The sequence below is a fragment of the Eumetopias jubatus genome, unplaced genomic scaffold, assembly GCF_037043125.1.
Source record: "Eumetopias jubatus isolate StellerSeaLion01/CBP00866 unplaced genomic scaffold, mEumJub1_p1.0 scaffold_17, whole genome shotgun sequence".
Classification (NCBI taxonomy): Eukaryota; Metazoa; Chordata; class Mammalia; order Carnivora; family Otariidae; genus Eumetopias; species Eumetopias jubatus.
The window spans coordinates 8,621,164-8,634,882 of record NW_028274823.1 but is presented as its reverse complement, the minus strand read 5'-3'; the positions used below and the strand labels follow the sequence as shown (position 1 = coordinate 8,634,882).

Genomic DNA, 13,719 nt, shown 5'->3' with positions numbered 1-13,719 from the left:
CATCACACGTGTCCTCAACAACCCCCCTTCCCCACCCAAAACGCTGGGTCCTCCCGATGGCCGTGGGTACCCTACAGAACTGCCGCGTTAAGATGGAACAGGATGCTCATTTGTGAAGTGATTGCAGAAGGTCCCTGTTGCTGAATTTGTGTTTTTATTTAAGGATACACTGTTACTCACACCTATGATGGCTTTGGTGGCGAGTTTCTGGTTAGAAACACAGCCCCCAACCACTGCCTAAGGGAACATGCCATTCCCTTTCCAACAATCGACGCTGTGACATGGTGTACAGGCTCACATAGCAGCTGACCACGGACCCCGCCTCTGTAAAGGCAAATTTGTGAAATGCTGTGTTTATTTAAGCCATTGTACTGCTGAGCAGAAAGCCTAGACCCAGAAAACCTGGGTTCAAATCCTTGTTTTGCCACTTAGAGGCTGCAGAGCCACAGGCAAACGGCACGTACTACCAAGTCTGGTCTTCCTTATCTATAAAATATGGATAATGGTGACGATGACACCACAGAGAGGCATGGGGAGATATCAAACGGGAGGCCCAGGGCCCGGCCTTAAGCTATGGAGAGCTGAAGCATTTGGGAAACTATTAGCATTAGCCGAAGTATGAGCTTATAATAGAGACACAATAATTGTAATGCTGGTAGCCAATCATAGTAAGAGCTACTGCAAATGGGCCAGATTTGGCCCAGGAGTCTAGAAGTAATGGCTTCCACCATCCTAAGGTAAGTAATTAAAAGACTAATATTTTTACAGGGGAGTAAGACCCCAAGACTAGCTTCACGGGGCTTGTAAATAGAAGACTTGCTCTCTGACTCCAGAGGCCCCAGCGTCTGGTTGGGAGATAAGAAATGCACACGCAATGTACATGAGCAGCTGTGAGGCCCCACAAGAAAGGAAATGAGATTGTTGTGGGGTTGGAGGCGGGGAAGCGGAAGGGGCCGGGAAGGCAACCCAGGGCTCGGGGAGATTCAGAAATGACTTCAGTTGAGCCAATGGGGAAAAGGTCGCTGTGGATTACTGTGCACTGTGGGGGAGAGGACAGCTTGGAAAGTTTGCACCCCCAAAGGATAAAGGCAAAGGAGAGGCCAGAGAGGCCGGCGGCCGCCCCAGGCAGCCCCAGGGGGATCTGCAGCTGGTATCTGCTCCAGGGGCCTCCACCCTCCTTGGGCCGGTGAGGGAACCAGCAGGAGGTTCTCTGCAGAGCCTCACTCACCCTTGCTGACATCGCCACGGGCCACGGGAACGCTGTGATCATCATTGGCAGCCTTCTCAGAGCTCTTGGTTCTCACGCCTTTTCTGTTGCTATTTTTACCTAAAAAGAAGGATAGAGAGAAATGCCTCTAGTTCCACATATGCCAGAGCTCTCCCAGGATGGTGAGAGCTCAACCATCTTCTGCAAAGCAATGTCTGCCCCCTCTGCATCCCCTGTGTCCGGTTGATGGCACCTTGGACTCTGAGGTGCTTGCTGGAGGTTATAGGAGATGCAGCTTGTGACTGTGAACACCCAGGGAAATAAACATTCCTTCAGAGAGGGAGACAAACCTAAGAGACTCTTCACTGTAGGAAACAAACTGAGGAGGTCGAGAAAGGGGAGGTGGGTGGGGGGGATGGGGTAACTGGGTGATGGGCGTTAAGGACGGCACGTGACGTAATGAGCACTGGGTGTTATATGCAACTGATGAATTACTGAACTCTCCTCTGAAACTAATAATACATGATGTTAATTAATTGAAATTAAGTAAAATTAGAATAAATTTTAAAAAAGAAAGAAAGAAATACTCTTCACAAAGACAACGTATACTTGTCGGTCACCACTATTCTAAGATTGCAAAAGTACCTTGTGGTAGTACTTTGACCTGCTCTGGGGCCCAGAGAGTGACACCACACCTAATTGATAAAACGGAGCTGGAACTCCAGACTTCTGACCCCAGAGCTAGCGTTTCCCACCATGCTGGGCTCCTCCTTCCAATTCTCTCCAAAGGCCCCGGCTGGGTACCTGGGGGTGGGGGGCGATGCTCCCACCAATTGGAGAGATCCTTACCAGGTTCCAGGAAGGCTACCTGCTCATGCCCCTGGCCCCTTCAGCTTCCTCTCACACTGAGCTCCCTCTCTACTCCTGAAAACACCAGCCTCTTTGCAGCCTGCAGCTCATGTGCTGTTCCCTCCTCCTGGAGCACCCTTCCATTCATCTCTGTCTAATTGACTCCTGCTAATTTTGCAAATCTCAGCTCTGGCATCTCCTCTTTTGGCTCTCCTGAACTCCCCACCTAAATCAACGCCTCCTTTTGTGGGCTCTGATAGCACCTGTCTTAGGTCGAGCTGCCTTTAAGCAGAGCTTGATGTAGAGGTTCAGTTGGACAGGATATATTGGGGGAGGGCTCTAAAGGGAAAGGGGAGGGAGCAGGATGGGGCAGAGGAAGGAGCTAAGTAAGGCTGTCCCCCCCTCTCAGCCAGAGGCTGACTCAGCCTGAGCCCATGGGGACCTCTGCAGTGGGAACTACACACAGCATTGTCCCCACCTTGAGACCAGAAGCCACCTTTTCTACTGCTGGTTAGCCTCTGGCCACAGATGGACCGACTGGGGCATGAGAACCAGGCTTCCGGGGGCAATGCTCCAGAGAAAGGATCAGCTATGAGCCATCACAGTCAAGACCCCAGCGGCTGGGATAGGGGTGTGCACCTGCAGGAAAAGGGCCCCTACTGCAGGTGCACACACCTGTGCTGTGCAGACTCATCACATGCACGTAACACAGGCTGGTGTGTTCGTGAGGGCAGGGACTGTGTCTCATTTTGCTTACTGCTCTGTCTCTGGAGGCTGGTGCAGAATGAGCTGTGATGAATGAGTGAATGAACGTACTAATGAGTCACTGAATGACAAACACAAAAATAAGAGGAGGGGTTAGGAGAGGGACACTTAGCTTGGACTTTACAAAGCAAGTCGAAATACCAAAAACATTTAGTGGACTGTGTGCCAATTAATGAATCATTTCAGTCTGTTCTACGGTCTTCCCCCCCACCACCACCAAAAAAAGATACTTATCAAGAAAAGCTTTAATCTTCAAAAAATTCAAAGGCCACGTGGGGTCCAGCCAAGAGTAATGCTCTCTCCATCATCTTCTGGGGCGATGCCTGCTGGGAGTATCATTCAGTTTTCAGGTCAGTGTCCCCCTCAGGTCCAGAAAGTCAAAACACCAGAATGTTCAGAAAGGCCAGAGGAAGAGAGCTGACATCAGGAGCACCTGACATCAGCCCGGTGTCACCTCAGCATCGGTCCCACTTCTGTGGGTCGGAATGTCATGGCCGGTGACCTCCAAAGACGGCCCCTTCTGAAAGGGCCTGACTAGGGGTCTGTAAAGACCTTGATTGCTCAGAAAAACTGGTGCCATCACTTTGAAGAATGTGGAGTCTGATTTGGCAGAAAGATAAGATGTTAAGGGGGAATAAAGTTTTACAAAGTATGTGAGGAAAAAGCCAAAGTTCTGGAAAAGAATGTTCCATCCCAACCCTCCCCAGAAGTCGGCCATTGGTTGCAAGCCTTCTGTCTCCCAGGGCAACCTCTCTGGGGCCTCCCTCACAACACAGGAGAAGAGTCAAAGAGCATGGCCCAGTGACACCCTCAGCCTCACCGCCCCCCCACTGCCCCGTGTGCCGGATCCACACCCGTGATGCACACGCTCCCACACAGCTCTGGGCAGCCGACAAAGCCCCAGATGCAGATGCAGGGCAGATGTTAAAGCTCTGAGAGTCTGACTCCCCAGGGGACCGGCAGTGGGGAACAGAATCCCCCGAGGGGGAGGCAAAGAAGCAGAGACCACAGGCGGGGCCCTTCCACCTCCTCCAGGGGGCACCCTTCCAGTTCATCACGGGCCTCTGGATCTGGTCCCAGCCACAGCCCGGACCACGGGTGTGTCCTCAGGTGACCCACGTCACCTCTCGAGGAGCCGTTCCCTCATCAACAAGACAAGCACCTGCTCCCGTGGAAGCTATGGGGAAGAAACAAACAATACATGCCAAGCGCCTCAGGCCATGTTGGGCCTGCAGCAACCACCCAACAGAAGACAGCGGCTGGCCTTCCGTCCCGGATTCGTCATCGAGCCCCCGTGAGGCACAAAGCGCCATCCCAGCCGCTGAAGAATCATGGCTCACCCGCGGAGCCTGATTCACAGTCTTCAAGGCGGCACCTTCACAGGGATGACGACACTGGACCTCGGCAAGTTCCCACTGAGGGCAGGAAGCTTGCAATGAACATGACTTTACAGACAGGGACACTGGGGTACAGAGGGGGGAAGAGACCCACCCAGGGGTCGGCCACAGAGCCAGGAGGCGGGAGAGCGGACTCCAGGGAGAGGCCCTGCCCAGGCCTGTCCTCTCTCTTGCCGCAAGAAAGGCAGCTCACGGTCGGCAGGGATGAAAGACGAGCGTGCAGTGCAAGAAGTGTGCAGAGAAAGGAATCAACAACTCCATCTGGGCCGCGTGACAAAAACGAATTCCTTAAAAGTAGCAAGCGAGGTGCCGACGCGGGCCACATGTTCTATTCTGGGCGATGGTGATAAACATGCTTCTGGGTTGACAGGAAACTATTTTTTCCCCTCTCTGTACAAGGAGCTTACAGTAGCAACCCCCCCCCCCACCCCAGAAACTGAAAAAATTCTTTGCTGCATATTTGCATTTTCCCCAGGAAATTCCAGCCCCACAGCATCTGCGCGCTCTCTCTCTCTCTCTCTCTCTCTCTCTCTCCCGTGAGGGAGTCGGCCCAGGGCCCTAGGCTCCTCTCCTGCTTAGCTAAGGAACCCGCTGGAGAGGAAAGGCCTCGCCCGAGGGGCACTGCCCGGGAATGCGGAGTCTCACAGGCCAGCCAGCAATCACGGCTTTCTTAAAGCACCGAGACACAGGAACGTCTGCAGAGAACCCTCTCGAGTGAGGGCCGGCACGACTACGCAGGTGTGGTTGGAAACACGTGCTCCGTGTGGCTGTTAGCAGGCCAAGGGCCCTGACGCAGGGAGGTATCCAGTTCTGAGAAAGGCAGGCTACCGGTCGAAACAGCAACCGGGGGAGCGGGTAGATCCTGAAAGGCAGGCTGAGTGGTTGAACGAGATGCTTGCTCCGTTCATCGGTGACCTTGAAGGTCTGGGGTGGAGATGGGGGCACAAGGGCAGTGTTCTCAGTACTTTTTGACCAGGGCCAGGCCAAAATCAACCCATCAACCAATCAGTCTAAAGCCTTCCGCTCCCCGCTCGGCTGTGTCTTCCCTGGGAAACTAGGTGGTCATCCTCTGTTCCTCTGGGCCAGCCTTTTGTGTAGACTTGGGTCTCCCTCAGGGCCCCAGGGAGATGCTCTACGCAGCAGTGGACACCTTCCTGACTTGCAACCAAGTAAGAAGCCCTTTGCTTTTCTAGAGCCAGCACAGTTAAGAGCAGCAGGTGCAGACGCAAAGGGGCGCTGGGTAGGGCACCGCGGGCACAGGCCTGTCTCAGTCTGGCTTCCATCTGGAAAGAGCCCAAGATGCAGCCTTACTTAGGTGCAGACATGTTATCTGGAAAGGGACTTCATGAAGTTCAAGTAAATAAGTGGAAGGAGAAAGACCTGGAGAAGGAAACTCCAGTAACTCGGGCTGTGTGCAGAGCAGGACCCACTAGGACTCAGCCTGGCTGGGGACTCTTGGGAAGAGGGTAGAAGGTGCCCCCGAACCGTGTCTCAGCGCAGGAGGCTGGAAGTTGACCCGTCACACCTCTGGAAGCATGGCCTTATCATCCTTGCCATGTCACAACGAGGAGGCCGAGCCTTGGAGAAGACACCCATGCCCGTGAGCAGCAGAGCCAGATTCTGGTCCCAGCTCTCTCTGAACCCTGAACAAACTGCCAAACAACCACACGTGGTTTGCATGATCGAGCATTCCATAAAAATCTGGGACACTGGAGTCTTAAATTAACACTCTGGAGGTGTTTTGTGCCCCTCCAACCATTCTATGATGCCTGAATGAGTAGCCAACTGGATGCCAGCCCATTATGGACACCAGCCCTTCCCCCTGGCCAAGATACCCTAATTTCATGGGTCTCGTGATTGAAGAGTGGCAGCATGGTGGCAGGGACCTCAAAAGGCCACAGAGGGCAGAGCCAAGCCTGAGTACTCAGGCTCCCCGACCCCATTATGGATATTGAAAGAGAGACTCACCTCTACAAGCCCAGCTCCGGAGGCCCTGGCTACCCTTGTCCTGGCACTGACGGCACCATCTGCCATGAGATCTGACAGCCATGGACACCTGAGGCCCACAGAAAACATGATGGCCAGTTTTAAGAACCACAGCCTCCAGCCCAGCTTCCCCTAACACGGGAGTGTCTTCATGATCCACGCACAGACGCTGGCTTCTGGAACCATGGGCACAGGCTAGGGACTTGCCAGCATGAATAGTTGACTTTGGAAAGCATCTTGGAAAGAGAGGTGGTGTCTTAGAAAGCTGCTTGCCGATGCACATCAAGCAACCCTTTTTTGAAAGATTGTATTTATTTATTTGAAAGAGAGAGAGAGCACGAGCAGGGAAAGGGGCAGAAGGAGAAGCAGGCTCCCTGCTCAATGTGGGGCTCAATCCCAGGACCCCAGGATCATGACCTGAGCCAAAGGCAGACACTTAACCAACTGAGCCACCCAGGCGCCCCTCAAGCAACCTTTTTGTATTAAATGTCCTTTCCCTCAGGATTCTGTAGGGAGTTTATCTGGACAAACACTTTGGATATAACTCCTCAAGCAAGCGTATAATATCCTGATGTAAAGAGTTATTGCTATTTGTTCACATGTGCTGATAGCACTGTGATTGCTTTTAAAATACATCATGAAATCTTGACAAAAACATTCTCCTGATCCTCAGGCTCCAGCTTGGCCCAAGAGAAGACGTTTCCATCCAAGGGCCAAACATAGCAAGACACTCCGAAGAGTGACCAGGCAAAGCTCAAAAGTGAGGCCCTTTCCAGCAACTGGCCTGCAGCACACAACAGAAGGGCTTTGTTTACAACCACATATGCTCAAATAACAAGTCTTTGGTTATATCCCCCAGTGGCTGGGGCACAACACAGTACAAAACACAAACTCGCTCATTCCGGGCACAGACATCCAAACAAACGTGGCTCGCCGCCCATTCTGCAAATTCCACGGGCTCAGGACTATGCACCAGGCCTGAGGGTGTAATGCAGGCGTGCCCATACTCAAAACAGTGCCGCATTCTTGCCAGTCCTGGAAGAAAGCACCAAATAAACAAACAAGCAGGAACCCAAAAGTAACCCAAGGGCCAAAGTGGGGGGGGGGGGGAGAAAAAAAAATCTTCAGATCACCTATTTAGAGTCTTGTTTATTAGCCTGTTTGTTTCTTACTACCACTTTGAAGGGAAAGGGTAAATGACTTATATTAACCATGGTTTACTCTCTCTTCCATTTTATTCTCTACCAAAAGCATGGCCACAAACCAAGCTCGTCAATTTGGAGATGACATACAAGGTAAGTACACCCCAAATCCACGCACATGCCAAAAATGTGCTCCCTATCTTATTCTTCATGCTGGGATAATGGAAATCAGGGACCCGGGCCTCAGTCTCTGGGCCCCAAAGCAGTCCAACTGCAAAGACCTAGAAACTATTGAATTTGCCTAGCAACAGCTGAATAAATGGAATTAGAGAGAAGCAGGTAGTCAGGTCTCTACAAGAAAGAACACTCCAGCAATCAGTACTGCTCATCCAATGAACATGGTGGGAGGAGTCCATCGGTGGAAGTGTGTGAGCAGAGACTGGGTAGCCCAGGGTTAGAATCCTACAGTGAACAAGAATTTGCATGTAACGACCACATGGTTTCCTCCAAGTTCTGAAATTCTGGGATTAACTGATGGTCACAACGAGGACCTCAGAAACTGTCCGATAGGGAGTCCCACACAACCTCAAAAAAAGAGGTCCTCAGGGGCGCCTGCGTGGCTCAGTTGGTTAAGCATCTGCCTTCGGTTCAGGTCATGATCCCGGGGTCCTGGGATCGAGCCCCGCGTCAGGCTCCCTGCTCAGCGGGGAGCATGCTTCTCCCTCCCCCTCTGTCCTCCACTCGTGCTTGTTCTCTCTCTCTAGTGCTCGCTCACTCTCAAATAAAAATAATAAATAAATAAGTAAGAGGTCCTCAGTTCTGTATCCTGATGCTGACAGTGATTCCAGGAATCTGTACATGTGATAAAACTGCAGAGAACACACACACACAAACACACACACACACAGACACACGTGCACATAAAAACTGCTGAAACGTTTAGTATGTAATCTAGTGAATAGTACTGTACCAATGTCAATTTCCTGCTTTGAGACTGTATAGAGCAGCAATCCTCAACCCACTGGGGACATCTGCATCTGACAATATCTAGAGACATTTTTGGTTGTCACATCTAAGAGGAGGGTGCTACTGGAGGCCAGGGGGTTAAGACCAGGAAGGCTGCTAAACATCCTGCAATGCACAGGACAGCCCCTCCATCCCACCCCCACAGCACACACTATTGGCACAAAATGTCCATACTGCCAAGGTAGAGCAATCCTGCACTAGAGTTCTAGGAAGTGTTATCATTGGGGTACACAGGACCTCACTGTACTATGTTTGCAATTGCCTGTGAGTCTATAATTGTCTCAAAACAGAAGATTTTAAAAATTCTTTAAAGATCCCACTCTGTTGAGCATATCAGAGCTCTTCTTCTCCAGGAACCTGTCAGCCCCTCATGGAAAATGCAATGGTCTCAATTAACCAAAGGATTCAGCTGCCCAAGCTACCTCCAGGAGAATGTCAACATGGGCCATCCACCGCACATTTCTGTGGTGGCATTAAGGAAGAGCCATGGGTCAGGGACAAATTCACACTAAGATCAAGTCCCCAGTGTCCTAGGTTCCTTAAGCAAACCTTCCTCTGGGATTAAGACAAGACTCCTTCCAGAGTCTGCCACACAGAACATTTGCCTTCCATCTTCCCTTGAGCCTGACCTTGATGCAAGACAAGAGCTATCTGAAAAAGATGTTATCATCTATAAAGACAAAGCAATTAATTGACTTTTAAATTAGTTATATACACATTTACCTCTTATCCATCTCTAAATCCAACCCCTCACTCTCAGGTTAGTCCTGCAGAGCCTGCTACGTAGCACGCATCAGCCACCCCGTGGAGCCGGGTCCGGAAGCCCACACTACACACCCCAGTACAAGGTTCCTTCCTCTATTAATGTCTCCCCACGACCTGATGACCAGCTGCATGTGAGACATTCCAATGCAGGAATGAATTTTCTCAGCACAGTGTCACTGAATACAACTACCACTGACTGCCCTGATCGAGTCATTCTTAAACCAGTCTCCTCCACTTAAGAGTCCAGGGTGGAACACACAAAAATAGACTCAAAATGGATGAAAGACCTAAATGTGAGACATGTGACCTAAATGTGAGACAGGAGTCCATCAAAATCCTAGAGGAGAACACAGGCAGCAACCTCTTTGACCTCAGCCACAGCAATTTTTAAAGAATTTTTAAATTCTTTTTCCTAGAAACATCACCAAAGGCAAGGGGAGCAAGGGCAAAAATGAACTATTGGGATTTCATCAAGATAAAAAGCTTTTGCACAGCAAAGTAAACAGTCCACAAAACCAAAAGACAACCAACAGAATGGGAGAAGATATTTGCAAACGACATATCAGATAAAGGGCTAGTATCCAAAATCTCTAAAGAACTTATCAAACTCAACACCCAAAGAACAAATAATCCAAGAAATGGGCAGAAGACATGAACAGACATTTTTCCAAAGAAGACATCCAAATGGCCAACAGACACATGAAAAAGTGCTCAACATCGCTGGGCATCAGGGAAATCCAAATCAAAACCTCAATGAGATACCACCTCACACCCGTCAGAATGGCTAAAATTAACAAGTCAGGAAACGACAGATGTTGGCGGGGATGTGGAGAAAGGGGAACCCTCCTACACTGTTGGTGGGAATGCAAGCTGGTGCAACCACTCTGGAAAACAGTATGGAGGTTCCTCAAACAGTTGAAAATAGAGCTACCCTACGATCCAGCAATTGCACTACTGGGTATTTACCCCAAAGATACAAATGTAGGGATCCGAAGGGGTACGTGCACCCCAATGTTTATAGCAGCAATGTCCACAAGAGCCAAACTGTGGAAAGAGCCAAGTTGTCCATCGACAGATGAATGGATAAAGAAGATGTGGTATATATACACAATGGAATATTATGCAGCCATCAAAAGGAATGAGATCTTGCCATTTGCAACGACGTGGATGGAACTGGAGGGTGTTATGCTGAGCGAAATAAGTCAATCAGAGAAAGACATGTATCATATGACCTCACTGATATGAGGAATTCTTAATCTCAGGAAACAAACTGAGGGTGGCTGGAGTGGTGGGGGGTGGGAGGGGTGGGGTGGCTGGGTGACAGACATTGGGGAGGGTATGTGCTATGGTGAGCGCTGTGAATTGTGCAAGACTGTTGAATCACAGACCTGTACTTCTGAAACAAATAATGCAACATATCTTAAGAAAAAAGAAAAAGAAGAACATAGCAGGAGGGGAAGAATGAAGGGGAGTAAGTCGGAGGGGGAGACGAACCATGAGAAGCTATGGACTCTGAAAAACAAACTGAGGGTTCTAGAGGGGAGGGGGGTGGGGGGATGGGCTGGCCTGGTGATGGGTATTAAAGAGGGCACGTTCTGCGTGGAGCACTGGGTGTTATGCACAAACAATGAATCATGGAACACTACATCGAAAACTAATGATGTCATGTATGGTGATTAACATAATACAATAAAATTTTTAAAAAAAGACTCCAGGGTGGAGGGTCCCACTGGCCAAACACCCAAAAACATGGGGAAAAAAAGAGTACAGGAGTCTTGAGTTGGGATAAATGTCCCACTTGGCTTGTCCTAGGTGGTAGGCTTTTAAAACCCCACACAGATCATTAGAAAGAGTGGCAGGCCTGGGGAGGCAGCTGTCCCAGGAGGCCTCAAAGCTGAGTCTCTGGAATTTCCAAGAACATTCTTCCAGTTTGGGGATTAGCAGTCCAGCCCTCAGCACAACTGTGATCCCTTTTTCAAAGTCCCCCAACTTCTGTGCTGTCTACAGGGGCAGGGGATGACCTGTGCTCTCTACTCCCAGGACCTCACCCAGCACCAGGCATTGAACAGGTTCTTGGTAACCACCTGCAGAACGAATGAATGGCTCACAGATGGACTAGCACAACCATCAGCTGACACACTGAAAGCTTTTGTGGAAAAGCTGAGGGTATGTGCTATGGTGAGCGCTGTGAATTGTGTAAGACTGTTGAATCACAGACCTGTACCCCTGAAACAAATAATACATTATATGTTAATTTAAAATAAATAAATAAATAAATAAATAGTAACTACCTTAAAACATCTTAAAAAATTAAAAAATAACAAAATAAAATAAAGCACCTGACCAAGTAAAGAGAGGTAGCAGGTGCAGGCGTCCTTTGCAGATGAAGACACCAAGTCCCAGGACGCTGAGTGCTGAGCCCCCAGACCTGGGTATGAAGTATGGTCTTCAGACTCAGTCTGGGCTTCTTCCACACTCCCCCTGCACTCCCTCCAGCAAGTACCAGATCCCCACATACGTGTCTCCCACCCACCATGCCCAGCACTGCGCTAATCACACAGCAGATACCAAAAACCAAAAACACATGCAAATCTGATTCAAACTATCAAACAAGAAAGGCCTTGAGTTAAAAATAAGCACAGAAGGACTTTCAAATCTCCTAAGCCAGCAAGTGACACTAAGTTACTTAAACTGTCAGCGCCTACGGTCCCTCATCTGTAAAAAGAACACCCACCCCTCAGAGCCACTGAAAGAATTAGACGAGACAGTTGTACATGAAGCTCCTAACAGAGTCCCAGCAGATGTTCTCCAAACATGACTGTCTCTTCCTACTCCTACTGAACCGCTGTGGTTTTACACATCTTAATTCCCATAATTCCCCAGAAGACATTGGAAATTCTGGATGGTTCTGTTGGGGGTCACACAACTAAAAGAACTGCCCGCCCATTGGCAGAGTCGCTCACAAGCTGGAGCACGGCAGGACGCACCCCCACCTCCACACATGTGCAGCGTGGCTGCTGAGATGGGTCGACACATTCAAGAGATCTGTGTCTCCACCTCCTCCCCTCTCCCGCTGCCTCCTGCTGACTTTCTGAAGACTTGAACCAAACAAAAGCAATTCCTTCCATGCCAGGAGCGGTGTAACGGTGCCACCAGCATGTATCTCCTTTCAAAGAAGGCCATTACAGGGCCAGAGAATTTGGCTACAATCCTGCTCACTCCCCAGTGCTGAAATACTAGGACCCTCTGCAATTTGAGCAAAGAACATTTGGAACAATTAAGAGAAAAGTCTCCCCTTCACAAGGAGTGAAACCGAATGGAAGTCATTTGCCAAGACAGGGCTGGCAGAGACGCATGGATGGGAGAAGGGTGTGCGGACGGATGGAAGGCGGGCACTGCAAGCTGCCAGGCGCCCCTGGGCTTTCCCTCGTCTGCAGCCCGCCCCCTCTCCACGGGGACTGGAGCCTCCCCAGCAGAGGCTCTGCCATCCTGCCCCACCTGGGCAGAGGATTCCAGGGACCCACAGAAAGCGGGAGGGAGGGAGCGGAGAGGCGCGCTGGCTGGGTAAAGGCCCACTGCTGAGCTTCCCCCCAGGAGGCCGTCTTGCCAAAGCCTGCCAGCCCTTCACGTGGCCAAATCGTAAATTCACTCCCAAGAAGTGTAGGAAGACTGTAGCGGTGTCGGGCGGAAAGAGCCTCTGCCCAGCCCATTTCAGACCTGGGCCACCAGCTCCGCAGGCAGCTTCCCCACTCCGCCTCCACCTGCGGGGGAAACGCCGTCCGGTGTCGGTCCGGGAAGTTCCGAGAGGCCAAAGGGATGCGCGACGCAGTCCCCAGGGAGGCGGCGGGGGGGTGGGGGGGCGCGATGGGTGGGTTCGGGGGCTCTGGCGTCGCCGACCCACAGGCCTGAAAGCCAGCTGTCCCCTCAGACCAGCCAGCCGCTGGGAGAGGCGCGCAGCCACGGGCGCCCCCTCGGGCCGCCCCGCGCACAGTTACTTACCTGGTGGAGGCGTCTCCGGAGCCAACTTGCCCCTCTTGGGCGCTTTCTTGGGCTTGGTCGCCTTCTTGGGCGGCCTGGGCTCCGGCGGACGCGGCTCCCGCTCCCGCTCCCCGTCCCCGGTCCCCGCGGGCAGCGGCGGCGAGAAGGGCTCGGGCTCGGGCTCCCGGCGCGCGTAGTAGGGCTCCCGGCTCCAGGTCTCCTGCACGTAGTAGTCCGGGGCCTGGAGGGCTGCGCCCTGGGCGCCCACCCCGGCCAGGACCACCGCCAGCAACGCGAGGGCCAGTGCCAGCGCGGCAGCCCCCCGGCGGGCCATGCCCGCTCGGCCCCGCGCCCCAGGCAGGGTCACGGGCCCCGGGAGCGCCGGGCGGGCCGCGGGCGCGGGCGGCGGCGCGGAGCAGGGGCGCCGGGACTGCAGCACGGCGCACGGGGCGCGGGAGGCGGCCGGCCGGCGGCGCGTGTGACCGGCCCGCGGGGCTGGGCCGGGCTGGGTTGGGCCGGGCCGGGGGCGGGCAGGGGCGCGCCGAGGCGCGGGGCGGGCGCAGGGGGCCGGCCCCGCCCTTCCGTCAGCCCTCCCTCTCGGCCC

At 52.1% G+C, this 13,719-nt stretch overlaps 1 protein-coding gene across 1 annotated transcript in view; it reads right to left on the bottom strand.

Moving 5' to 3' along the window:
- Positions 1–13,449, bottom strand: part of CPXM2 (carboxypeptidase X, M14 family member 2) — a 146,810-nt gene extending 133,361 nt beyond the window's left edge. The window contains exons 1-2 of the mRNA XM_088020155.1: positions 13,137–13,449; positions 1,229–1,327 (exon numbers count right to left, since the gene is read on the bottom strand). Coding sequence (XP_087876281.1) covers positions 1,229–1,327; positions 13,137–13,449 — 412 coding nt within the window. The remainder of the gene's footprint in view (positions 1–1,228; positions 1,328–13,136) is intronic.
- Positions 13,450–13,719: the final 270 nt, after the last annotated feature.